Consider the following 23,701-nt stretch of genomic DNA (forward strand, 5'->3'; position numbering starts at 1 on the left):
TTGTTTGTGTGGAAATCGAAGGAAAAGTGCTTAAATTTAATGTCTTCACGGATTGCAGGAAAACAATAGATACACAGCCACAGAGTACACGGGTATACGTAGTTGGTAGAACGTGTTGCTCTGATTATTATTATGAATTCTTGGATGCGCACAGCACTCTTCTGAAAAGCAACGAAAAAAAGTACAATTTTTTTAAATAAACATTTCCAGCACACTCGAACCCACACGGCCGCGCAATTCAAACACGAGCAGTGGGTGTTGCCCGAGTAGCAGCCGTGGAAAAAAATTAACATTTTTATACCGAAATACACGCAAAACTGTCAGAAATTGAAATCTGAACAGAAATCTCTCCCCTTGCCAAACATTTTCGGGCCAGCAAAGAGGAAATTAAATGAAATACCCGGAATGTAAACAGTTTACACAGAGGCGGGTGCTCGGGGGGCCGTACAGTAGGAGGCACATGCACCGCCAGCCGGAGATGAGAGCCCAAAATATGAAATTTCTCATTTAGTAAACGGAAAAAGTACAAATTCCGACTGAATGCAGTGATTAACAGGCCAAATTTGGGCAGTAGGTACATCTGTAGGGAGTGTATCAGCCCCAGACATGACTTCCATCTACCATCCATGACAGGCATGTTTATTGTGTCTGCTTATCAGAACTGGAATCCAATTGCAATTACAATCAACCACCCACCCACCGCACACTAATATTCAACCCACTGACCTTGAACTTTGCCGTCTGCTGCAAAAAATATTATTCTGATTATTAAATTTATGGCCATTTGCATTCGCACTTAGCCCTCTTGGAGAGAGCACTGCGCCAAGCGGGCTATTCTTGGCGAGGAGGGTCTACAAACCAAATGCCATTAGGTAATCAATGGCTGAATGATTCATGATTTTAATCAGGATAGTAGCTATAACCCGTTTCGATTGGATACGATTGTTGTGATAAGTTCGGTTACAGTTTAGTTTAGAACTTGAACTACTTTTTAAGGTGATTATAAGTGCGGTTTAGAAGTGGTTTAGACTTTAGAGAGTTTGGAATCCAACCATTTCCTAAAGGTCTTAAATCACTGCCTTCCTCTTTCAAGTGACGTAAGCCTAGAGCACGATTTGTTTATTTTATATTTATTTTTACTTTAATAAACAAATAAAAAACCAATATAAGATCCGAATAAAACAGTTTAAAAGGTTCTACAACCGGCAGCAAGCTCTAAAAAAAATGGCCTTTTCGTGGCTCGAAGGAACAAAATAGAAAGGATTCCCAACCACCACAAATAGCATCGGTCAAATGCCAAGGCTGCAGCTGACAGGAACTAATTCACTCGATGGCGATAAGGGAGAATGTGCCGCCACCACCCCTGACATCTATGCCGGGCATTAATGAGCATTAATTCGGACCGGGCAGCCGCTAAGTATGCTACACTAATTTTAGCAGAGGCTCGAATTAAATATTTATGGCCACCGGGCCACCGTTTTACGGGCCTACTGCGGCTCCAACTCCGAAGCGAACTCACCCAACAGCAGGAGCTTGATGTCCTTTGCCGCCTGTATGCCGTCCTCCTTGAGATTGCGCTCGATGAGGCGACTCCGGGCGGCTGCGGCTCGCTCCTCGGCAGACTGTGCGCAGCCCATGGTGCGTATTGCCTCGACGCAAAACGTTTTGAAGGTCGTTTGGTATCGGCCAACTCAATGGCCGACTACGTTGCCAGCGAAGAAAAACGAAAACAGTATAACGGGCTAACAGGATAACAGGTGCTGCACCGCGTTCCGTAGGGACAAATCAGGGGGCTTAACTTAAATCGAGGTATCCGAGGGTATCACTTATCCAGCACTTGGCCTCTTGATTCACAATCAGTTTTTATTGGATCTCTTGCTTTGGTTCTTCAGGGATTTGCTTTTAAAGGATATTGTTTACTTTTTCTTAATTTTGAAATATTTTTTTAACTGAAAAACCGTATGAGAGTAAGCCACAAAATCGATTTTGTTTTTATTTGCGCATTTTGTTGATAAACATCTGGAGGATGCTGGAGGACCGCTGCCAGCCTTTTGACCGCTAACGGTAAAGTCCAACTGTAAACTGAAAAGTTCCGCGTGTCCGAGAGCGGGGAAATTCGTTACTCGTCGCTGGGAAATTTTGTTGTCTTTGCCCAACTGAAACGAACTGAAACGCTTCAGGGAAATGGGGAAAATGGAAAAGGGGGATTCGGGATTGGGGAAATGGAGAGAGAAAGAGAACGGGACGGAGAGATAGTAGAGAAATAGTAGAAAGAAGCGAGTGGAAGAGCTTTTCCACTCACAGTCGTGGAAAAAAAATGTAATTAAGGAGCTTGCACAAGATTCTTGTTTTTCATTAACCAAAATTCGTGGCAAGTCGTGGCAATGCAGCCCAAAATCCTTGGCCACAAACACACACATCAACACACAAACACTCACACTAACACCTGTGCATGTGCGGCCATAAACAAGGCGAAAAATCAATAAATTATGGCAATATACTCTTTTTTTTTGCCTTTTTGCGGGAACTCCAGCAGTTGGTGTTCGCGTTTATGGCATATATAGGTAATATCTGTGTGGATATATGATTAAGAGCTCTATTGTTTGCAACTCCCACTGGGGCGCCCCCTTTTTCGCTAGCTGTCTTACAAGTGGCCATAAACAAGAGAGCGCGAGGGGCACGAAAGACAGCGGAGTAGCAGAGTAGGGAAGAGCTGGAAAATGGGCACATGCTGACGCAAAAAAGCAGCCAAAAGGAGGCGATTGTTGTTTTAGCCAAATAAGAAAAGCACAAACAAAACTTTTCTTTTGTACACTTTTCGGAGGGAGGGGGGGCCTATTTGTTTTTGTTGCTTCAGTTGTTGTTGTTGTTGCTGGCAGTGTATATTCCAGCACGCTAAATGATTCATGCGTAGTCCGTAAAAATGAAAATAGAATAGAATTTTCATGTTAATGATGCGCCTCCAGATACTTTTCGTTCATCAACAAATGGCAAATGATTTTCACAGCAATTTTCTACATTTTACAGAAAATCTTTTTCACACACAGACTGCTACGTTTTCGATTGGCGTCACTAAACTGTAATTAAGCGATTATTTGCATTTTGCAACACCGATTCGGTGCGAGTTGGCTGAAGAACTAACGGAACTCGACTGAACTACCGTTTGCCTGGATGTTCTCGAAGCAGTTTCTCTCTAGAACGGAGCCGCCCAAAACGCACCACGCACACCACGGAAGCTTTCGCCACCAGTGGCGTAGACTTTGGGGGTTAAACGCTTTCCATCGCCATGGCACCTCTCGTCACCTGCCGCAGGGGGTGGCTGGAAAAAACCCCCCGCCCGAATCCTTCGACAACGCCACTGTTTTCAGTACACACACATTCCTCGGTGCTCGACGAAAAGCTCTCCAGGAAAAAAGAGAGCCAGCGGGAGTGCAGAGAGTGGGAGCATGCGCACGCGCCACTGGAAAGTTCAAAAGTCAGAGAGGGACGACGAGCCTGCGCAGGCACTGGGCGAGTGGCAGTGAGACAAGGACAAACGAATCGGCGAGTGCGCCCACGCGGGGCCTCACTCTCCCCACTTCCCAGCTGCTTTCCTTTTGCTTTCTTTTCGCCCCTTTTTGAGGCAACTTAAAGTGGCTTTGCAGTTTAAATGGAGACTCCCATGCGCTCCCCCCGCGCACACAATTAAGTCAGCGGCTTTAGAACTTTGCCACGTTTATGGGCCAAGCCAGAGCACATTAGCACAAAACAGTTGGCCAGCAGCAGCGAGAGCAGGATCGTTCTAACCCCTTCCCCCTGCACACGGACTCCCGCCATTCAAAGCCATCGCCATCGTTCACGTAACGGGACAGCGGAAAATGGGGGGAACGGCCATAAGATAAAACAATCGCATTGATTCGATTGCCAGGATTCCGTCAGTGGGGCTCTGATTGACTCTTCATCCATCCGCAGGACTCGATTGGTTATGGCCAATGGCCAAATCAATTAACGGTTCCATTGAGCCTCAATTACAGATGCCGTGGTTGTAATCACGGTAATAGTTCTCATTTATTATATGAGGTAATGGAACTAGTTCCAGAGGAGTCAGTCTTGAGGACTTCCATTATAGTTCATTGTACGGTATATTGAAATGTCCCGTTTGCTTGTTTTATAAATAAAGCCCTAATAGATTACATCCTGACACAGACATGGGCCAGGCCGTCAGGAGTTCTATGCAAACGAGGGTTTTCTGAGAAATCTCGCCGTTTTCCTATTTCCAGCCATAATTACCGTTGCAAGAAAGGGTTCACATCGGAACGGTAATTGGCCTTCCAACGAGCGAATGGCGTGCCTGTTCTAGAGTGAATTAAACACTGTATTACAGTGAAATCCATAAATAGGTGACATTCCACATTTTCATCATTTTGTTTGACGGCCTTTGGACACAATTTCGAATGCGAAAGGGGTACCCGGACCCGTACCCGGACCCCAACCCGACCCCTAACGAGCTTTATTAAATTATCGCTGTGCGAATATGGACCAGGTCCCAGGTCTCCGGTCCAGACCGAAAACAAAAACCTGAAAACAATGAATGAGGCAATGAAATTATTGAATGAATTGGGAGCCATCAGCCATCACGAAGAGGGGCCCCAGCTCCCAGCTCCCACCTCCCAACCACAAAACCGCATTCAACGACAAACGGCAAACAAATTGACTTTTTTTTTTTTTTATCACGCGAACTCTTCGCTCTTTGAATGACAGACAGCGGCAAAGTGGAGCACTTGTGCACTTGTCGCCCTCCTGAAACAATCTGCACCTCATGCCTCCCGGTTCTCCGGTTCTCCCTACAGCCGGGTGCCTGTCTATCCGTCCGTCCATTGCCATTTGGCGTGCCGTTTTACGTTTTCGTTGTACGGGTTGCACAGGTCGCGGCCCGGCCCTCTCGCCACTTGGACGACATTTGACTCTGCTCAATTAAGTTCGATTTGTGCTGTGTTTGGCATCTTTTATGGTTCGCTTAACGAGCATGTTTATTTCCCCGGCAATTGCCTCTCGAATCTCGAGACTCGAGAATCCAAAGGATTGCGATCTCCGAGAAGCGGGTCTGACCTTCCAGGCTTTGTTTCAGAAAATAGTTTCGGTTTCTAGACATTTTGGGTTGTAATCTAAGGATTTTGAGCGACTTATAAGATACATTATCCAAATAGTTGGAGGTATTAGATCTTAAATCTAGAGATATTGAGCTTTGAAATCGGCCTCTTTTAAGAGCTTAAGTTTCATTAACAAACTTTATACTAACACACTTTTTCTAGTAATTAATAAAAAAAAAGTTAAACATATAGTTAAAACACTTATTTTGAAAGATATATATTTAATGATAGATTTAGTAAATTTTTGGGAATACACATTTCGAAGTCTGCCAAATTGGAATCATTTCTACGGGAAATAAGATACTTTAACTTTGAAAGCATATCTTCGAGTAGTATAATCGAAAACCTATTTTAAATAAAAAAATCGTATTAAGTAAAAACCTTAAATCTGTATTTGGAGAAAAGAAACAAAGAGGGTATAAAACTTTTGTATCTTTCGCAGACCTTCTCAATAAAAAATACAGAAATCGGCCTTATTCGCAAATATTAGTTTTTAAGTAGCTTAATTAAAAAAAATGTATATATTCTCTCTTATGTTCTATATATATATTCTCTCTTATGTTCTATATATATATTCTCTCATTGTGTTTAAAAGGTCGGTTTAAAATTTTATCAAAATCGGTTAAGTAGTTTACGATAAATAGAATAGAAACAATCGAAATGAAACCGAAAAATGCCTTTAAAGGTTTTATAACAATACTTGTTTTTACGGAGAACTTATACTTATTATTCGGAGATAATACTCGGAATAACGTAACATTTGTGGCTATAATTCTAGAGATTATCTAAAAATTAACAAGGCAATCGAACATATTGATGATGATGTTAAACCATTAAATCTAATCGAATCCAATCTTATGAATATTAATCCAAATAGCAGATAAAAGCTTAGAATAAGCGATGCGATTGTCAATTAAGTGGTTGACAATCAAACTGAAATATAATTTTTATATTGGAATTTTTAATTTCAATCATTAAAAAAAGGTGTTATTTTTTAGTTTTAGGCTAAGGTTTTTAATTTTTAATTTCATCCATTAAAAAAGGTTTTATTTTTTAGAATTAGGCTCAAAGGCTCCTAAGAAATATTTTACATTAAAGATAAATCTTGCAAACTTGAAAAGTTCCGCGAATATGCTGACTTCCGCCACGTAACCAGCTGTAACCAGTCATATTTCAAACTTTTATTATCGGATTTTATATTTCAACTAAAAGAAGAGATATTTTTCTTACGCTCCTCAAGAAAGTTGCCCGTTGTGATAGTTTTCCTATCAATTTTCCCGATCGCCCCCAAGTGCCCTGCAAAACAGGCAAACAATCTGGAAAATGGGAAAACCAACAATCGAGCCTCGAACACTTCCTCAATAACCTCACGGCTGGGAAAGAATGCTTCAAGTGGTTCAGTTTTCTTCAAACTTCCGCCAGGAGGCGCCACTCAACGGCGGCACGGAATTGTTGCGATGTTGCAACTTGCCACCGCCCTGCAACACCCACAAGTCCACCCGAGCAGGACTTGTACATGTCGCTTTATTCCACCGCCTTCCGTCCTGTGCCGTCCATTGTTTCGTTAGTGTTTCCTGGCCGCCATTCGATGCTTCCGCCTGCCACTCCCCACCCTGGTCCAAGCCCACTGCCAGACCTGCTACCACTTTGAGCCTTGTGGCAACATGAGCTGCAATCGCTGCTCCGTGTTGCTTGTTGGGGCGTTTAAAAGTTGTGCCTGATTGCACAGGACAACAGCGAGGAACTGTGGGGGAAGTAATGTCAATGCACTGAGCCAAAAAGGGGGGTTTGTTGGGGGTATTATTTTTAAAATTTAATCAAAAATAAAATTAAGGATAATATATACATTTAATGAAGTTTATAATTCTCAAGATAGTCTTGTACTAATTTATTTAAAGCTACCGTATTTTCTTTCAGTGTTCCCTACATAATATATGAGGCTACCTCTACATGCCTCTGTGGCACGACAAAGTGTAGCAGAAACATGGGACTATGTTGCAGCTTGAATCCTTTTTTTTGGCAGGACAAAGTCAATAGGATTAACTGACATTTCAATGTCAGGGGCCCAGGCCACTAAACCACCCACTAACCAAACCACCCAACCAACCACCCAACCACTGGCACCCACCCAGTGACACACGTGCGACTGTTTCAATGCCAAGTGGCGTCGATTGCGGCGGATGCAGACGCACTTGGCCAAATCGGAGGCTAAGGCTAAGGCTGCCGCTGCGGATAAGGCTGGTTGCCACTCGAGATGCACGCCACATGGCTCCTCCACCCCCACCCCCCGACTAAAGTGTTTAGTTTTCACACTCAGCCGCAGAGGCAGAGGCAGATGCAACTGTTGCTGTGGCACTTGGGCGTTCCATTGTCGTGGCACATTGGTTCGAGAGACTTTATTTTTGGGGGCTTCTGTTCGGAACTCGACATGCAACCCGAAAACATGACCCAATTGCGGTGGCTGGTGATTGCTTTCGATGGGGCTCGCCTTGGCCACAAGGCACGCCAAGAATAGGTTTGTCAGGCCGGCGATGCCTCATCCGTCAGTCGGGTCGAGTGGAGTGACCTTGCCAGGGTTTTTCTGGGCCGAGTCGTAAAAATAAACGTAAACTAGCTTATCGGAATGGATCGCAGGTCGCTAAAAGAAAGAATATATAGGAAAGTATATCATAATAGTCCCCTTAACCCTCATAAGGTCGCAATAGGAAATCCGTAAGCATCTGTAATCCCGGAACCTGGGGTCCAGTACTTCGTAACACGTTGATATTTTTAATCCGTAGCAAACAACAGCCCTTGAATTAATCAAAAAACCAATTTAAAGTGCAGCGTGGGGAGCAAAGTCCGCTCCAGGCCCGGGGGAAAGTGTGCGCAATAAATATTCCCCTATCTATCGCCACATAAAACCCAAAAAACACAATTTTCCAACGCACTCAAGTGGCCCGGGAATCTGGCCGGCGATAAACCATCAATTTTCCTCCAAAATAGAACAATAGAAACCGCTCGCAGGACGGAAAGGTAGGCGGCGAGTGTTTCCGCTTCCGGTTGGGGGTTGGCTTGGGTTGGGTTGGGGGATGCGTGCACTTACCTAGCAGCAGGAGCTTGATGTCCTTGGCCGCCTGGATGCCGTCCTCCTTGAGATTCTTCTCGATCTGTTTGGAGCGCTGTATGGCGGCGCGTTCTTCGGCGGAGGTGGTGCAGCCCATTGTGGGTTCGGATTTTGTTGGATTTGTGACTGAGTGGACTTGGGGTACTTTACACGGGGACTATCCGGTTTTTGGGATTTTCGTATTTTCTCGCTTTTGTTTCTGGTTTCTTGCTTTTTTTTTTTGTTTATGTACAGTTTTACGGTTTAAACTGAAACGATACAGAGGCCCATAAACAATAACAAATGCACACAGGGGTCAGAGGGTGACTCACGCGACAAGACGGACAAGGACAACAGTATCACAGAACGTGGGTGGGTACACTTTTATGGCCGCCACTGTCTGCGCCCAATTATGCTGCTGCTGCTGCTGCTGGGCCCTGGCAGAGGAAGTGGTGCATTAAATTATGAAAACTACTACCAGGACAAGGACTAGACACACTGAACACTAGGCTAGGGTATTCGGACTTCGGTCATCCCCAAAGATATTCTCATTTGTTGTTGTTCTTGTTATCAGTAGCAGCAGCAGCAGCAGCCGCAGTCGCTGAGGGAAAAAGCAAAGGCAGGGAAAAGGCATTGATAGCTGCTAATTTGCATATGGAGCGTACTTTTGATAGGAAACCGAATTCATCAATCGGCCGTATCTTATCGGGGCGACTATCTCGATCTCGATAAGGCTGGTCTCGACTGGTAATTTATCATGTAAGTGAATTAGGCAGTTGGTGAAAACCCAACAAGGTCCTTCGGCCTGATCCTGCTGCCGTTGCTTTCGCTCCTCGGTGGGTGACTTATTGCCGTTTCGTTTCGTTTTTGTTGCTTTTCCCGTGTGTATGTATTAAGCGTGGGCGTAGGCGCAAAGTGCCGGCAAAACGGCCTGCCAAGGAGGATGGTGGCCTCTGGCGAGTGGGGCTGGCGGCGGGACGATGCTTCTACCAATTCAATTATGCAAAGAATATTGCAGTTTTTATGCGCCTTTTATGCAAACAGTGCGTGGCTTTTCTCGGGTTTCTCGTATAAATTTTCACTTATTTCACTCGCACACTCACTCGCAGATACTCACGCACACACTACGCACTCTCGGGCGCCACCCCCGCCCACTCGGCCACCCACCAACCACCCACCCACCCAGCGCCGTATACACACCGCGCCTTGCCACTGTGTGTGTGTCCCTGTCTCTTCGCCTGCGCCTGTATGCGTGTGCAGGAGGAGGCTCTGGCCTGGCTCTCTCCTTTTTTGGTTTGCTTTTCGCTTTTCCCACCCAAACGCCGTTTTCACGCCTTTTTCCGCACTATCCCGCATCCGCACCGATCGCGAGCTATTTACCGTTGCACTTGCCGAGCACTTGCACTTGTAATTTGGCCGCAGGGAAATGGAAAATTGCACTTTTTTCTGTGTGCGAAAAATCGGCCTGGTAAATATTAGGAGTTTCAGTGTTGTGAAGAAATGGTGGGTATTCAGTGTTGGACACGGTCCGCAATGGCTCTTTTGCTCTCTCGAGAGAGAATCTCGCACTCTTGCTCTTCGAAACGGGTAAAAAGGTGGATACCAAGATTTAGTGTTATCAATAAAAATATATTATATATTTTTTTCAAATAAATATGTCGATTTTTATTTTATTTGCTAGAAAGAAATCGAATAAATCAGGATATTATTCAGTATTCTGAATAAGACCAGAATCCTTTACAGAATATATCAACATATTGCCTTTTCTATTTTGGAAACAATACAAGACGTAGCGGGAATACACTTAGGTTTATTAACAATTAGTTTATTTCATAAATAACATTTTTAAAATTATAGCTTATAAGAATTACACTTTTGGCGCTAAATCTGAATTTAAAAATCTGTAACGGGAAAATTTATAAGGGAATCGATTTTGAACAAAAATTATCGATACCAATATCGTTTAGTATCTTATTTAAAACATCGATATTTATGATAGCGAGTTATATCATTTACCAAAAGCATTATTGTTTACCAAACCATGTTGCGGCAATTTCTGGTAAATTATTACTATTTAAACAATCAGAAACTTCTGCTAATACAAAAATCTACAGGCGTCCTCGGCTGTGCGGCGACTTGTGGTGCCTTCGATGGCCCAAACTCGTAGCGCCAGCAATCTTGATAAATCTGAATACACAACACCCGGGGAAATTGTGGATTACGACGATCCACCTCATATCCCAGTGCCGGAATACCCTTCCCGACCCGACGAACCTCTTGAAACGCGCAAGCAACGGTGGGTCTTCCTCGAAATTTTAGCAAACTTTAATATAATTCATAAATATCTTATAGCCTCTTGTACCAGAGCCGTAAACGCGGAATGCTGGAGAACGACCTGCTCCTGAGCACCTTTGTGGCCAAACACCTGAAGGATTTCACGGCAGACCAGACCGCCCAATATGATGATCTGATTAATGGGGTCAGCAACGACTGGGATATCTTCTACTGGGCCACTGAAACCAAACCCACGCCCCCGGAATACGACACGGAAATAATGCGGTTGCTCAAGGAACACGTTAAGAATGCGGAGAAAGTGCAGCGTATACGTCAGCCGGATCTGTAGGCCAAGAAGATGATCAAATTGTATATATTTATGTGAAGAGTTAATTAAATAATTTGTATGTTATATTCCTGAGCCAAATAATGTAGTTTTTAAATCCCTGGACAAAATTCTTCAAGGGACCGGTAGACCCAACAGCTTCCCAAACAATTAAAAACACCAATTCTTTCCTTAAATACACATCCATACTATATATTTAAACGGTTATTCAGTTAATTGAATTCATGCTTGCAGTAGGTGTGTATGACCAATCTTGTATGTATATATAGGGTAGATTTAATATGCTTAATCACTATAGCGAATATTACACTTAAAATGTTCATTTGCCATTTGCTTAGTCTTGCCACAAACACGTAATTGGAGAAATCGATTGAAAATCGCAGAAACACTGGAAACTTGAACGCGGAGAGCTACGTACGTACGTTGATACCAATTAACTATGGAGTTAGCTATTAACATTCTAATTAGATGATTGAACGGTTTCTCACTTAACTATCCCCTTCACAAGCGCGGGTTGGTTATATTCTGACGTTGTGGGTGTTGTGGGTGGAAACAATACGCAGAAGACATAAGACAATCGAGGCGGGGGGGAATTCAGTTGAAAGGTTTGTGTCGCAGCACAGTTAGCAGTTTAATTTTGCATCATAATATTACACACTTGAATGCTTACAGAGGCTAGATAAAATATTTGTTAAACGGTATTAAAATCACGCTAAATCAAAGGCCGCCAAACGTCGTCGCATCTCAAGCAAAATCGAACAGTTAAAAGAAGGGCCAGCGCAGGTAAAATCAGAACGGAAGTAACAACAAAATTTAACCTACTTCGAATTGTAAATAATCTAGATTTAGTCGAGCGTCTCCACGAAGTCCTGCGGATCCACGAACATTGAGGGACTACTTCCGCCGCTCAGAGGACCCGCGTCTGCTTCTGCTTCCGCCGCTGCAGCTGCTGCTGCTGCTGCTGCCACTGCCGCCGCCGCCGCCGCCGATGAAGATGAACTGACTCCGCTGCGATGCCGTCCCCGACGCACTGATCCCGATCCAGCCGCTGAGACACCGGATGAACGCAAGCCGCTCCCCGTCATCACTGGATCGTAGGTGCGGGAGGAGGGCGCCTCGGTGCTGCTCGAGAGCGAGGACTTGCGTCGCCTCTTGTTGCGCCGCCGGCGACGACGCTTGCTCGTCTGCACGGCGACCGCAGCCGTCGATGTGGAGGCTCCGCCGCCGGCGCTGCCCAGCGTTTCGGTGAGGGCCACACTGGTGCGCGGCAGAGTCAGCGTGGTCTCGAACATCTTCAGCAGCGTCGGCGAACTGGGTCAATTTTGCGGGAACACATCGTCGATGGTGATGAAAGCGTCCTCGCCCAGCGAGTGCTGTCCAATGATTTTGATTAGCTCGGAGGCGTGTGCCACGAGATACTCCAGCGGCGGGCGCCGCTCGAAGCTCAGTGACTCTGCAATCACATCGCATTAGAAAAAGACATAAAGAGAGGATTATCTTGGAGACTCACCTAATATGGCCGAGTTGAGCGTGGAGGAAACGTTCTCACGTCGCGAAGGACACAGCAGCCACCCAAGCGGACTGGACCACGGGTTTGAGTAGGCAATCAAGCTAAATGCATCCTACAAGACACAAAAAGGGCTAGACTCTTGAACAGTTTAAGAAATTGAAGCACAAACCTCCAACATTTGACGCTCCTCTTCAGTCATGAGGTTCTCCTTCTCCAGCTGTTGGCCCATGCTGGAGAGCTCCTTTCCAAACTCTAGGATCTTTTCAATGACACGGCCACAGTTGCGAGACGAGGGGGACACATCTACGTCTTGGAAACGAGATAGAATTTGTTCTAAAACATCTCTTGAAATATAAACCAATTATAGCTACCCATTTCCTCGTCGATGGCATCTAGAGAGTTGCGCACTGCGCTGGCATTGCCATTGGAGCAGGAATCGCCTCCGCCGTTGGAGTGACTTTGGCAGGGCTCCATCTCCACGTCCATGCTGTTGCTGTCGTGCTCGACGCACTTGTTGGAATTGTCATCCACTATCATGCTGCAAGAGAGCCAAACTGTTAGAACATTATCCTCCCCATTGGCGCCCAAGGAATTACTTTTTCAAATCGGGCTTATCGCCGCCTTGTGGCTTTATCACAGCTGGAGTCGCAGTGTTGTTCTGTTGTTGTGGCTGGTTGCTATTGGCGTTGCCATTGCCCTTGCTGTGCTTAAACGCCTTGGTCGACTGTATCACGGACGTTTGGTTTGTGGGCATGGTCTGGGTGGTGGCGGTGACTTTATTGTTGGCTTGCTGTATAACAAAGGAATTAAATAGCAGCTCTCTAAGCTCACTTCCGAGGGAAGAACCCACCTCAATATCAGCTCCGTTGACCATCTCGATGAACTGACGACACTTCAGGGCGAACCAAAGGTTCTTGTTATTCTCTAGCAATCCGGGGTATGAGTGTAGGGTGTGTTCGATGGCCTGGCTCATTTTGCCCGTCAGTATTAGCTTAATGATCTCTGCAAGCACCAAATATTTACTTGTTTCACCTTCAAGCGAAGAGTCTCTCACTTACTTTGGCGTGTCTTTATGGACTTTAGATCTTCGTCGAAGGACTGGTTTGTATAGCCGTTGAAGGCCTCGGCAGTCTTGCTGTAGCCATTATGCACCAAATACGTGGAGACCAGGCTGCAATCAAAGGGAAGTTAAAATATATTTAAAAGAAGTGTTAGCTTGGGAGACCCACCGATTCATCAAGTTCTCTGGTGTCTCCAGCAGATGAGGGTATCTGTCGATTTTGCGGAGCACATTGGAGCGCATCTCCTTCATCATGTCCACTATCTTATCGAACTTGAACGGCTCCTGGCCGAAGTTGGCGTCCACCTCCTCGCCGGGAGTCTGCAAGCCCACAGTTGGATATAGTTTGGTCTGAAATATAAAGGTAAAGGTTATAGATTCGAACAAAATAAGGATTTCTTGGATTACCCACCGGCAAGTCCCTAAATGCTATGCCTAGATCCACGCCGTTCTTGGTATAGAAGCAAGTGTTGTTCACAAAGTTGACGCAACATCCGATGACATCGCCGGTGGTGAAGGTGGGCCCATAGGTCTGTCCGTTGCCGGACGAGCTGAACGAGTTGCCGTCGTCGCCATGATAGCCGTATGATTGCTTGTCCCAACCTACTTGAGGGGTGTGTGGTCATTAGGAAGCATGGAGGCATCTCGCCGAGCGTCAACGCAAAACAAACCTGGGAGGCGGTTCATCCGGAACTGCTGGGCAGTCAGTCCGATGCCCATGTAGCCATTCCGACCCCTGGAGATGATCCGTACTTCGAAGTAGTAGAGTCCACAGGAGGACGGTATCGGGTAGGCGGTGCGCACCGAGGCGGCATCACTGTGTTGCTTTCCAACGCCTACAAAGGTCGGAAAATATTTTAAATAATGTTTTAATTTTTAATTCCAAAGTGCCTAACATTTTGTCAGCAGTATAACAGTGCTGGAAGCAGTCTCTGTTAAATGGTTAACAGCCACGCGAATGAGCGTGGGAGGCATGAGCGCTGAAAAACAAAAACCACCAGACCACAGCTGAGAGAGCAGATGTGTGGGGGAGAGAGCGGGACAACTGCAGCTACACCCAGTGGCCCCCAAAGTGCACTCACTACTCCCCATCCACTGCTTTCTCCTGCTCCATTTATTTCCCTCCTTCGTTGTAGGGTATTTATTTTAAGAATTCTAAGCTATCCTATTTTAACTTTTGATAAAAAATTCATTCTTTTTTTTTTGGCAAATTTTGGACTTTCAGATAATAGGTTTTAATTCCAACTAAAGATAAAGTTACATTCCAGTTTCCCTCCATTTTGTGTATCCAAAACGAAACTAGGTTAAGGGTTAAGTCAGTATACAGTTATTGTGAAACAGATGATTAAACAGTTAAAGCTCTCAGTTTCGAAGGAAAATATTAGTCACCTGTCTGGTCGGTCATCCGACACCAGCAACGAAATAAAATCCAAACTTCCAGACCGACAGAAATACTCTTCCCTCCTAGACTAGAAATAATATTAACTTGAAGACTCACCCTTGTAGGTCACTCGAAGATTGTTTTGGGACAATCCAATCGACAGACACTTGTCGTGGGGACTCCAGCAGCGCGGCAGCGGCGTCTCATTCTCGTTGACATTGGGATAGAGCACCCTCAGGGGATCCACGCCCGGGTGCTGCGGGGAATTGGAGGCGGCGGCCGGGGCCGAGTGCTGGCGGCGACTGCCGACCCGGGGCGAGCCCTGGGCGTTGCTGCGGGACGAGTGGCTCGGGAACATGTCGTTGCTGAAGTGACTGCCGTTGTTGCTGTAGAAGTGGCGAGTGCGTCGGCTGCTGCTGCTGCTGCCGCTGCTGTTGTTGTTGTTTATATTGTTATTGTTGTTGTTGTTGTGGTGGCGCGAAGCACGCAGCTGTTGGGGCAGTGGTGTAGTGGAGTAGCGGGGCAGAACGGCCACAGAATGCAGCCGGTGGACGCCAGGTGCGAGGGGTTGCTCCTCTCCGTCGCCTTCGCCTGCGCGGACGCCTCCTTCCTCCTCCGCCTCGCCTTCTTCGTCCTCGTAGTCGTCGATGCGCTCCACGGCGTTGGCGTCTATGGTATCGGCAATGGCGTTGGCGTCTATAACCTCCCGATGCTCCTGCGACTCCGAGTCCGGATCTTCCGCTTCCTCCTCCAGAAGCAGCGGTGGCGGTGGCTCAGCTTCCGGTTCGTCCTCTGGTTGGGGCTGCTGTTCGCCTTCCGGATGCGGCTGTTGCTGTTGCTGCTCCTCCAACTGCAGGTCCGGCTCTCGATCCTGTACTGGTTCCGGTTGATCTCGCTGATCCTGCGGAAACGGCAACTGCTCTAGCTGCTGCTCATGCTCCTGCTGCTGCTGCTGCTGAGGTGCCGTCGATGGAGTCGTGGGTGGCGGTGCAGTCTGGTGGAAAGTAGGAGTGGGTGAGTGATCATGCGATGATGATTGTTGCTGGTCGCGACCCTCGAGATCAGACGGTGCATTGAATGGGTCGGGAACTGGGGCGGGCGAGAGGGCAGGTGGCGAGGGGGAGGGAGTGGGAGAGTGCGAGTGCGAATGGGGGGAGTGCGACGGTGAGGGGGCTCCAGCGGCCCCCGACTGGGAGAGCTGGTGGGAGCTGCTGCTGGCGCTGCTGTTGTTGCTATTGCTCTCCGAGGAGAGCTGCGGAGGCTCAAAATTGTTGTCACTGCCCTCGATGTTCTCCATGGATGCTCTTGTTGTTGTTGCTGTTGTTCTGGATGCTATTTCGTTCTTGTTGCAAACAGGAGACTGAGAGAAAGAGTCAGGCGAACGATTAGAGAGCAGCGCTATTGGGTGAGTGAGGCTGCAGCGATTTTTGAGCAGATGAGCGAAATGTGAGCGCACGGATGCTGTGTATACATGAGGACGCTGGGGGAGGAGTGGGGTAGAGGACGGGGGTGGCGGCCCAGCACACAGAAACACAAACAACCTCCAAGATGCAATGTCCTTTGTCCGTTACACTGTCCAACTCTCTCTCTCACTCTCTTTCTCTACTGCACTCTCACCTTTCTCACACGCTCACTGACCCAAAATGCATCAGCAACAATTCATGGAAATAAAACAACAACAACGACAACAACAAGTACAACGCAAAACAACAACATCTGTGTAGTTTACAGTTGCGACGCGCAGCTGCAGCCCCAAAAAAACAACAAGAACAACAAGAACAACCAGAGCAAACGGGAACAACTACAGCTACAAAACTGCATGCAGGCAAAAGGAAAATCGATAACCAATCAAAATTAGCCAACGTTTTCTGCACTCTTGCTTTTGGAATTAAACAATGTTTTCATTGAAAATGCCTTTTACGTCGTTCATTTCTGAAGTTTTCTTTGTTTTCCCTCTAACCAAAGAGTCACTGTCCACATACACAAACACAGCACTCTCTCTCTCTCCCTCTCGCACACATGCATGAAACTGCACGCACACACACGTCGCACGCATACACGGACGCACAGAGAAGAAAATTTTTAGCTGGGGCCATGAATTTGATTCTGGGGACGTTCTGGCAGATGAATTTGCTTTGATTTGCATTTAATGCTGCTGAACTGAGTGACTGCGATTTGATTTGGCGAGATAATTACCTTTGAGCAGTTGCTATGCGTCGTTTAAGCTACGAAATTTCTGTTTTATGTATGAAATGGTGTTTCTTAACACTGACCATTAAGTAGAGATGTGAAAAATGTTTATTTACGCGACATATCGATATTTACCTGCGAAATTATATCGAACTATTTTTACGCCAAACCATCACAGAGATCGAGCGCCAATTTCAATTTCAGAGTATTTCTACAGTACTAAAAAAAAAAATATCATTTATGATGTTTATTTTTACAATATTTACGTCTAGATCTTTATATTATACTCCATAAAGTAAAAAACTTTTCAACATCAATCTCTTTTCAGGGCTGGCAAACCAGATATTACACCTACAATTATAAAAATGAACTTAAACTTGGTTTGGTAATAGTTTTTATTCTTATCAGCATTTTATTGTAATCCAAAAAGGAAGCACTTGCTATTTTTAATAAATAACACTGTTTTAATTGATAACTAATCAATGATAACCGAAAGAGACCGCATGTTCCTCATCCAATGTTTCTGTTGTGAAAGTCGCCGCTATCTTGACGCGCATTAAAATAAATCAACAAACATTTTTTGGTTTAAAAGTTTAAATGCATTGATTACAAATCATGATTTGCCGTTTGTGCCTAAGTAACAACGTTCCGGATTTTGATACGATCGACATTTTTGAGGCAATGGGGGTATCCCTGAATGTGGCCAATATATTGGCCAAATATTTCTGGTTTGAGGTAAGGTTGTTTATCCTCAGTTTGAGTTTAATTTAAGGCTTTGTTTTGTTGAATTCCAGCCAAAAAGCGACGATCCGATATCGACGGTTATTTGTGTGAACTGCTGGAACAAAGTGAGCAACTTTCACGAGTTCTACCAGTCTGTGGAGAAAGCGCATCGCCTGCTCACGGAACGGTTCTCTCTGAAGTCCGAACAGGATCAGCCGAAAACAGAGGCACCGGAGGAGCAGCTTTTGCTGGAACAGGAAGAGGCAGACGAGGATGCGGATGAGGATGACGAGGATGACCAGCATGCGGGGGGACTACCTAGTGACGATGAGAGCACGGAATCCTTTAGCAACGAGCAGTTCTTGAACGAAGTTATCACTCAGCAGGAGGAAGTGAAGGAAACTACCCAGTCAGAGGCTAAGGAAGTGGCTTCTATAGCTACAGGGGAACGCCGGGAGACCCGATCCTCCAGCAAAATTAAATCTCAAGTCCCGGAAGAACTTCCTCCACCTGCAGTCACCAAAGTTCCAGTTTCCAAAAAAAGAACCAAGAAGAATTCCAGCAAACCAGAGGCCACCCTCACCAAAAACAAGCGCTATGTGGACTACAAGCAGTCCATGCTGGCCATTGACGCCAAAATCGCGGCGCACATGCGGCTAACATGCGACGTTTGTCACGAGGGACAGGAGACCTTTCTGCTCCTTTGCAAGCACATGATGCAGGCGCACCATCGGAAGGGCTATGCCGTCTGCTGCAATAAGAAGTTTTACAAGCGCTCCTTTCTGACGGACCATATCGATCGGCACGCCGATCCCGAGAAGTTCAAGTGAGTGGTAAAGTGGAGGCCACCAATCTGACAAAACAGCACTTGTGGGAGTTTCTTTACTAACACTGTATATTCGTAGATGCAATCAGTGCGACAAGAGGTTCGCGGACAAGCAGTGCCTGAGGAACCACGAGCTGCTGAAGCACCAACCGGAGGAGGAGAAGATCTTCATGTGCGAGCAGTGCCCAAAGAGATATACCAAACAGTATTTGCTGGATCAGCATCGTGTCATACACAAGGAGCGCAACGTGGTCTGCGATATTTGCGAAAGGAGGTGGGTGATACTCCAATACCTCTAGTACTAGATATTAAAATTTGTATCTCTACAGATTTCCCAACGAATCGATGCTGTGTACGCATGTGAAACTGGTCCACGGGAACTATGGCACTATGTGCGACATCTGCGCGCAGGTCATCCGTGGTCGAGCCGCCTTCCAGCGGCATCAGCTGGAGCACGCCGGCGTGACGGAGCCCAAGGTGCAGTGCGACATCTGCGGGTCCTGGCACAAGAACAAACACAGTCTAAAGAAGCATGTGCGCCGCCACAATGGCACCGCTGCCACCTGCGACCTATGCGGCAAAGTGTCGCCAAATCGGAGCGCAATGTTGAGCCATCAGCGGTACGTTCACCTCACGGATCGCAAGCACGAGTGCAGTGTGTGCGGGAAGGGCTTCAAGAAGGGCATATCCCTGCGCGAACACATGACCATGCACACGGGCGAGGTTCTGTACAAGTGCCCGCACTGCCCAAAGACCTTCAACTCGAATGCCAACCAGCACACCCACAGACGGAAGTGCCATCCCAAGGAGTTCGAAGAGGCGCGCCAAGCGCGCTCCGAAAAAAGAAAAGCCCCCGAGGACGAGACTACCAGTATCCTGACCATTTCGACGACGGCTGGCGAGGGTGGCGAAACGCATAGCATTCTGTTGACCCAAACCGACGAGGACCTCAAGTCGGACAGTATCGAGTTCACTCTGTGTCTTAGTCCAGAAGCGACAGATTAAATATTAATATTGTGTTTGGATCTGGGAATTGGATTTTGAAGAAAGGTGAAGATTTTGTGGCATCTAATGCAAAGTATGTACAATGTACATAATTCCTTAGAATTCGAATATCAAGCTGACGAAATTAATAAATCGGTTTGTCAATAGAACTATTTATTGTAAAGATCCTTAAGCTAGCAGAGTTCAACAAAATAGACGGATACATGTATTTAGTGGAATGTGGATTTTTGTTTTCAAATACTAACCCCTTTCGCAAATTATTTCCACAGCATTGGGCTCCATTAAAACGGACTCCAGGCAGCGCTGGACAGCAGAGCCGAGGATTTCGTCGAGGAGGAAGTTCACCAAGCTGCAAGGACTGTCCTTAAAATTCAAACTAGCTTTTAGTTTCATGGCTGACTCACTTTTCATCGCTCACGAACCGCCAGAGGTTCATTTGCAGGTAGTGGGCATCCACTTGGATTTGCTGAAGTCCAAACTTGCTAAACGTCCTCAGGCGCACGCACTCCAAGAGGGTCTGTAATAAAGGATACTTAAACATCGCGATGGAACATAGGAAACCAAAGACCCACCTTTAGACCAATTTTGATAATGCCCATCACAATGGACGCCTTGGTGAAGTCCACTGACGTGAAGATCTCCACTCGTTCGGAGAACAGTCGATGTATGTTGGACACGTAACTGGATTCCAGCTGCGACGGCGTGTAGTTGGACCAATTGGAGCGATATTGCGGCTTCGATGCCGAGGCAAAGTTGCTGAAGTAGGTCTTCCGGCTGGAATCACTGCTGGCTGTAGTGCGGAACCCGGAAGCTGTGGTGCCCGTGGACTCATACAGACTGGCCACCACGGTCTCAATGCTGCCCAGCTCCTCGACCACCCGCTTCATCACAGCGCGCACGGATCTGGGCTCCAGGCAGTTCAGCCAATCCCTCGTTTCGACGCTTTTCCGCAGCATCTGTGAGATGTTTGTGCCCTGCAGCCGAACATAGGCGTCTAAGAGAGCCTGAGCCGTTTCCCGCATCTCGGCACAGATTTCGGTTTCGTGGGTCAGAGTGGCACTGTTCTCAGAGTCGATCTCGTAGAGGTCATCCACCAGAGCAATCTGGATTATAAAATAATAAGGAGGGAAATTTAAAGACGATGAAGATGAAGATCCTCACCAAAATGTGAACGCCTTGCTGCTCCAGTTCCAGGCATGTCTTGGAGAGAACCAGCAGTAGATTTGGGGGACTGGAGCTGGAGGCGTCACCGAAACCGCACATAACCTTGGCTATGTGACGCAGGAAGCCGATCAGCAGGTTCTCCCGTATGCCCTCCACACACAGGGCGCCTTTGTGCTCGGCCTTGATGTTGAAGGACCAATCGGTGCGCAGAAAGATCAGTAGATCCTGCAGCACACCCTTGATCTTTTCCACCATGGCCACGTATAGATTGCTAATCAGATCGCTCAGATTCAGGCTACCGGTATCGCTCTTGGCCGAAACCAAGGACAACCTCACGGCACTCAAGCTGTCGGCAAAGTGGTCCTTGAGATTTTTCGAATGAGCATCGCACAACTGGTGGGCAGCTCCAATAATGATGGAAACAGTGTTGCGTTGGACCTCGAGGCCGCGGCAGATATTTCGCATGGCCTGCAGACGTCGGTGAAGGCGATCCAGAGCGCGGAGCATCACCTGGGTGTCGCCGTAGCCAATATCAGACTCAACACGGTCCTGGACGAGGGTCAGATACTTGTCAATGTTCTGGTTGAGGAATACATTCAGCTCCTGCAGGGCGTTCTCCTGAAAGTCATCTCTGTTGAAGATAAAGGAAGCTATATATGGTCTTTGGGAATCATGGTAGGAAACCTTACCTCTCATGCTCGTAGTGCTTGGCAACAAACATGTCAAAGTAGGAGGTCACCACCAAGGCCAAATCGTTGAGGAAACCGTCGATGCCCATGTCCACAAACTCCAGCATATCCCGCTCCGTTTGGTCCTGCAGCATGACAATCTGCTCGTGGAGTCGTTTTCCGGCGCAGGTGAGCATCTCGCTGGCCAGGTCCGAAGTCTTCTCGTCCAACTGCAGGAGCAGCTCTCCGATTTCGGTTAGCGATTGGGCCGTATTCCCAGCCCTCTGAAAATCCTTCCGCAGGCGCTCCTTCAAATCCGCCATTATGGCATCGCAATCCTTTTGGATGCCGTCGAACGAGGGTTGCCGTCCATATTGAGCGAACACCTTCTGGGCGTGGAGGTAATCCTGCACTGCTTGCGAGTAGTTCTGTTCCTCGATGAGGGATTTCAGCTTGGCGGGGAGGGTGGAGAGGAACTGCAGCCGCTTGAGGAGAGAGTGCTTCTCGGACAGACGACAGAGCTGCGATCGGGTTCCCTGGAGAGTTCCCGTGATCTGCTCACTAAAGGTGGTGATGGACTGCATTTTGGTCATCAGAAGATTCACATCCGTCTCCATCTGCTTAAAATCGTCCTTCATTCGGCGAATAGTGTCCGTGGCGGAGATGAACTTGTTGTAGTTCTCGTAGACCAGGGTTTGCATGTCCGAGTGAAGGGTTTGGGTATCCTTTACCACAGCTGCCTCCGTGTCCATAATTTGTTTCAGCGAACAGTCCTTGAAAAAAATAAATAGAGAAACGAAACATAAGGTGGGTTCTTGGGTTGGGTCACCAACACGTATACCTTTAGCAGCCTCTCCAGGTACATTTCCGAATCGAAGCTGGAGCTGTCCATGTCGTAGGGATTCTCGTTGGCTTCACCCATTGCACAGTTCTAGCTCTTAAGCCTAAGAAAATAAATTATAAGTAAAAATCCTCCGTTTCGGTTAGGTTGTTGATATAAAATTGATATATCAAAATATCGATATTTTAAAACAAATCATCAGCTGATTATATTTAGGTCCACATATCGATATTTAAGTATGGTTAAAAACAAAGAACATTTTTGTAAATTGGAAAAATGTTTTATGAAATTAATACTGTTAGTTTTCTCTATTCTTTTCTTCGTTTTATCCTTATTCTAATATTTTTATTGGCCAAATTGAAATTTTAAATTTACTTCGATTTTCAACACTGTAAGAAATTATGCTGCCAGATTACGTGGGATCTATCGATAAATGGGCGCATTATTTGAAATTGTCCTTGTAATAATATTTTCGATTTCATAAAATTAAGCACTAAAAGTTACAATATTTACTTTTAAATAATATTCAGTAAAATATATGTGTAGTTTTTAAAGGAAACTCTATTGTAAGTTTTTATAAGTATTCAATTAATTTATACAAATGTGGTTTAGTGCAACATTCATATCAGCTTATTCGAAGGTTGAAACTTTCGACTGATAAGAAGGAGGAACTTGTTTATTTATAATTCGATTCGGAAATCAGTTTCAAAAGGTTCTTCAAAGCGTTCACAGCATGCAGTTTTTTGGTTTGATTTTAATCTTGATAATTGCTCTCTGGAATTCTGTGGCCGCCGGAGGTACTTGCTTGAAATCACTCTCATTGATACATTTGTGTAATTATTTAGTCATTTTACAGATTGTGTGACAGACCCCCTGACAATGCTGTGCATATTGGATCCAAATCAGGGGAAATAAGCGCGTGTATATCTTGCCAATAACGTACAAAAGTGGACCATGATGTGAGTTTCTTTATACTAAGTAATTCAACAGGGGGCCGCCCTGGCAACGTGTGGCAAATCGCATTAAACATTCCACGCCCCCTGGTTGTAAGAGGCTCACGATGGAATTTTTGGATTCCATTTGTTTTGATTTTGATACCCTCGAAATGGATATTATACTAAAAGCTAACTTTTTGGCCTTCAAAATTGTCAATCTTTGTATCCTGATTTTAAAATATATTTCGGAATAACTTTTTTTCTTCAAAATTTATTATCCTATATGTATGTTATTTCTAGGGCATTTCGCTCTCGTCACGGGTCACCCGACTACCATCGACATATTTCTTTTATTTTTTTTTTGAAGGGAACTTTTTTGGAGGGAGTTTGTCTGCCCGCTGGCGACCGTGTCAAGTTGAATGAACATGGACAAGTTTTTGCCACTTACCGAGGGGAGAAAGTTTCTCTGTTGGGCCTCGCCCCGAAGCCTTGCCTTGTTCGGCTGCTGTGGCCACACTTTCCCTTAGCCCTACACTCGTTTTTGCCTTCTTTGCGGCGGCTCAT

General features: G+C 46.0%; 6 protein-coding genes and 1 long non-coding RNA gene across 9 annotated transcripts in view; 3 read left to right on the forward strand and 4 right to left on the reverse strand.

Annotated features, from left to right (window-relative positions):
* The window catches only part of Galphao (G protein alpha o subunit), a 28,981-nt gene extending 19,242 nt beyond the window's left edge, over positions 1–9,739 (reverse strand). The window contains exons 1-2 of one of the 3 annotated variants that reach the window (XM_017251296.3): positions 9,595–9,739; positions 8,215–8,483 (exon numbers count right to left, since the gene is read on the reverse strand). In XM_017251296.3, the coding sequence (XP_017106785.1) occupies positions 8,215–8,332 (118 nt within the window). In that variant the 5' untranslated portion in view covers positions 8,333–8,483; positions 9,595–9,739. Of the gene's footprint in view, positions 1–1,519; positions 1,923–8,214; positions 8,484–9,594 lie in introns of those variants that run through there. The other 2 variants (XM_070279131.1, XM_017251297.3) reach the window with 2 other exon arrangements.
* Positions 9,740–10,202: 463 nt separating this feature from the next.
* LOC108132137 (succinate dehydrogenase assembly factor 2-A, mitochondrial) lies at positions 10,203–10,909 on the forward strand. Its single transcript, XM_017251430.3, has 3 exons — positions 10,203–10,273; positions 10,329–10,510; positions 10,567–10,909. The coding sequence occupies exons 1-3, from the start codon at positions 10,256–10,258 to the stop codon at positions 10,835–10,837; spliced, it is 471 nt and encodes a 156-aa protein (XP_017106919.2). The 5' UTR covers positions 10,203–10,255; the 3' UTR covers positions 10,838–10,909.
* A 518-nt stretch (positions 10,910–11,427) lies between these two features.
* Positions 11,428–12,126, reverse strand: LOC108132138 (sex determination protein fruitless-like). Its single transcript, XM_017251432.3, has one exon. The coding sequence runs from the start codon at positions 12,124–12,126 to the stop codon at positions 11,680–11,682; it is 447 nt and encodes a 148-aa protein (XP_017106921.2). The 3' UTR covers positions 11,428–11,679.
* Positions 12,127–12,150: 24 nt separating this feature from the next.
* Positions 12,151–17,059, reverse strand: LOC108131971 (ran-binding proteins 9/10 homolog). The gene is made up of 12 exons (XM_070278321.1): positions 16,982–17,059; positions 14,903–16,145; positions 14,076–14,240; positions 13,817–14,007; positions 13,574–13,755; positions 13,403–13,515; positions 13,195–13,346; positions 12,941–13,134; positions 12,716–12,882; positions 12,514–12,653; positions 12,345–12,456; positions 12,151–12,287 (listed from the first exon to the last, which is right to left on the reverse strand). The coding sequence occupies exons 2-12, from the start codon at positions 16,080–16,082 to the stop codon at positions 12,151–12,153; spliced, it is 2,733 nt and encodes a 910-aa protein (XP_070134422.1). The 5' UTR covers positions 16,083–16,145; positions 16,982–17,059.
* Positions 17,060–17,508: 449 nt separating this feature from the next.
* Positions 17,509–19,747, forward strand: LOC108132158 (transcription factor grauzone). The gene is made up of 4 exons (XM_017251464.3): positions 17,509–17,710; positions 17,770–18,524; positions 18,604–18,798; positions 18,854–19,747. Exons 1-4 carry the CDS (start codon positions 17,591–17,593, stop codon positions 19,527–19,529), a joined length of 1,746 nt encoding a protein of 581 aa, XP_017106953.2. The 5' UTR covers positions 17,509–17,590; the 3' UTR covers positions 19,530–19,747.
* Vps51 (vacuolar protein sorting 51) lies at positions 19,662–22,360 on the reverse strand. Its single transcript, XM_017251462.3, has 6 exons — positions 22,203–22,360; positions 21,383–22,134; positions 20,691–21,324; positions 20,102–20,632; positions 19,934–20,046; positions 19,662–19,878 (listed from the first exon to the last, which is right to left on the reverse strand). Exons 1-6 carry the CDS (start codon positions 22,281–22,283, stop codon positions 19,770–19,772), a joined length of 2,220 nt encoding a protein of 739 aa, XP_017106951.2. The 5' UTR covers positions 22,284–22,360; the 3' UTR covers positions 19,662–19,769.
* Positions 22,361–22,869: 509 nt separating this feature from the next.
* Positions 22,870–23,411, forward strand: LOC108132056 (uncharacterized). Its single transcript, XR_001773675.3, has 2 exons — positions 22,870–22,999; positions 23,059–23,411. It is a non-coding gene; the product is annotated as an uncharacterized lncRNA (long non-coding RNA).
* Positions 23,412–23,701: the final 290 nt, after the last annotated feature.

Source organism: Drosophila bipectinata, chromosome 2R (assembly GCF_030179905.1).
Source record: "Drosophila bipectinata strain 14024-0381.07 chromosome 2R, DbipHiC1v2, whole genome shotgun sequence".
In the NCBI taxonomy this organism is placed as follows: domain Eukaryota; kingdom Metazoa; phylum Arthropoda; class Insecta; order Diptera; family Drosophilidae; genus Drosophila; species Drosophila bipectinata.

What these genes read in the sequence shown, in the direction of transcription:
- LOC108132137 (XM_017251430.3), top strand. An exon ending in CTTGAAACGCGCAAGCAACG is followed by an intron (nt 10,511 to 10,566) that starts GTGGGTCTTCCT and finishes AATATCTTATAG; the next exon opens with CCTCTTGTACCAGAGCCGTA.
- LOC108132138 (XM_017251432.3), bottom strand. Translation starts at nt 12,126, where the DNA reads ATGTTCGAGACCACGCTGACTCTGCCGCGCACCAGTGTGGCCCTCACC.
- LOC108131971 (XM_070278321.1), bottom strand. Translation starts at nt 16,082, where the DNA reads ATGGAGAACATCGAGGGCAGTGACAACAATTTTGAGCCTCCGCAGCTC. An exon ending in CCGGATGAACCGCCTCCCAG is followed by an intron (nt 14,008 to 14,075) that starts GTTTGTTTTGCG and finishes CCCCTCAAGTAG; the next exon opens with GTTGGGACAAGCAATCATAC. An exon ending in TAGCATTTAGGGACTTGCCG is followed by an intron (nt 13,756 to 13,816) that starts GTGGGTAATCCA and finishes TTTATATTTCAG; the next exon opens with ACCAAACTATATCCAACTGT.
- LOC108132158 (XM_017251464.3), top strand. Translation starts at nt 17,591, where the DNA reads ATGATTTGCCGTTTGTGCCTAAGTAACAACGTTCCGGATTTTGATACG. An exon ending in GCCGATCCCGAGAAGTTCAA is followed by an intron (nt 18,525 to 18,603) that starts GTGAGTGGTAAA and finishes GTATATTCGTAG; the next exon opens with ATGCAATCAGTGCGACAAGA. An exon ending in TGCGATATTTGCGAAAGGAG is followed by an intron (nt 18,799 to 18,853) that starts GTGGGTGATACT and finishes GTATCTCTACAG; the next exon opens with ATTTCCCAACGAATCGATGC.
- Vps51 (XM_017251462.3), bottom strand. Translation starts at nt 22,283, where the DNA reads ATGGGTGAAGCCAACGAGAATCCCTACGACATGGACAGCTCCAGCTTC. An exon ending in AGCAAGGCGTTCACATTTTG is followed by an intron (nt 20,633 to 20,690) that starts GTGAGGATCTTC and finishes TTTATAATCCAG; the next exon opens with ATTGCTCTGGTGGATGACCT. An exon ending in CGGTTCGTGAGCGATGAAAA is followed by an intron (nt 19,879 to 19,933) that starts GTGAGTCAGCCA and finishes CAGTCCTTGCAG; the next exon opens with CTTGGTGAACTTCCTCCTCG.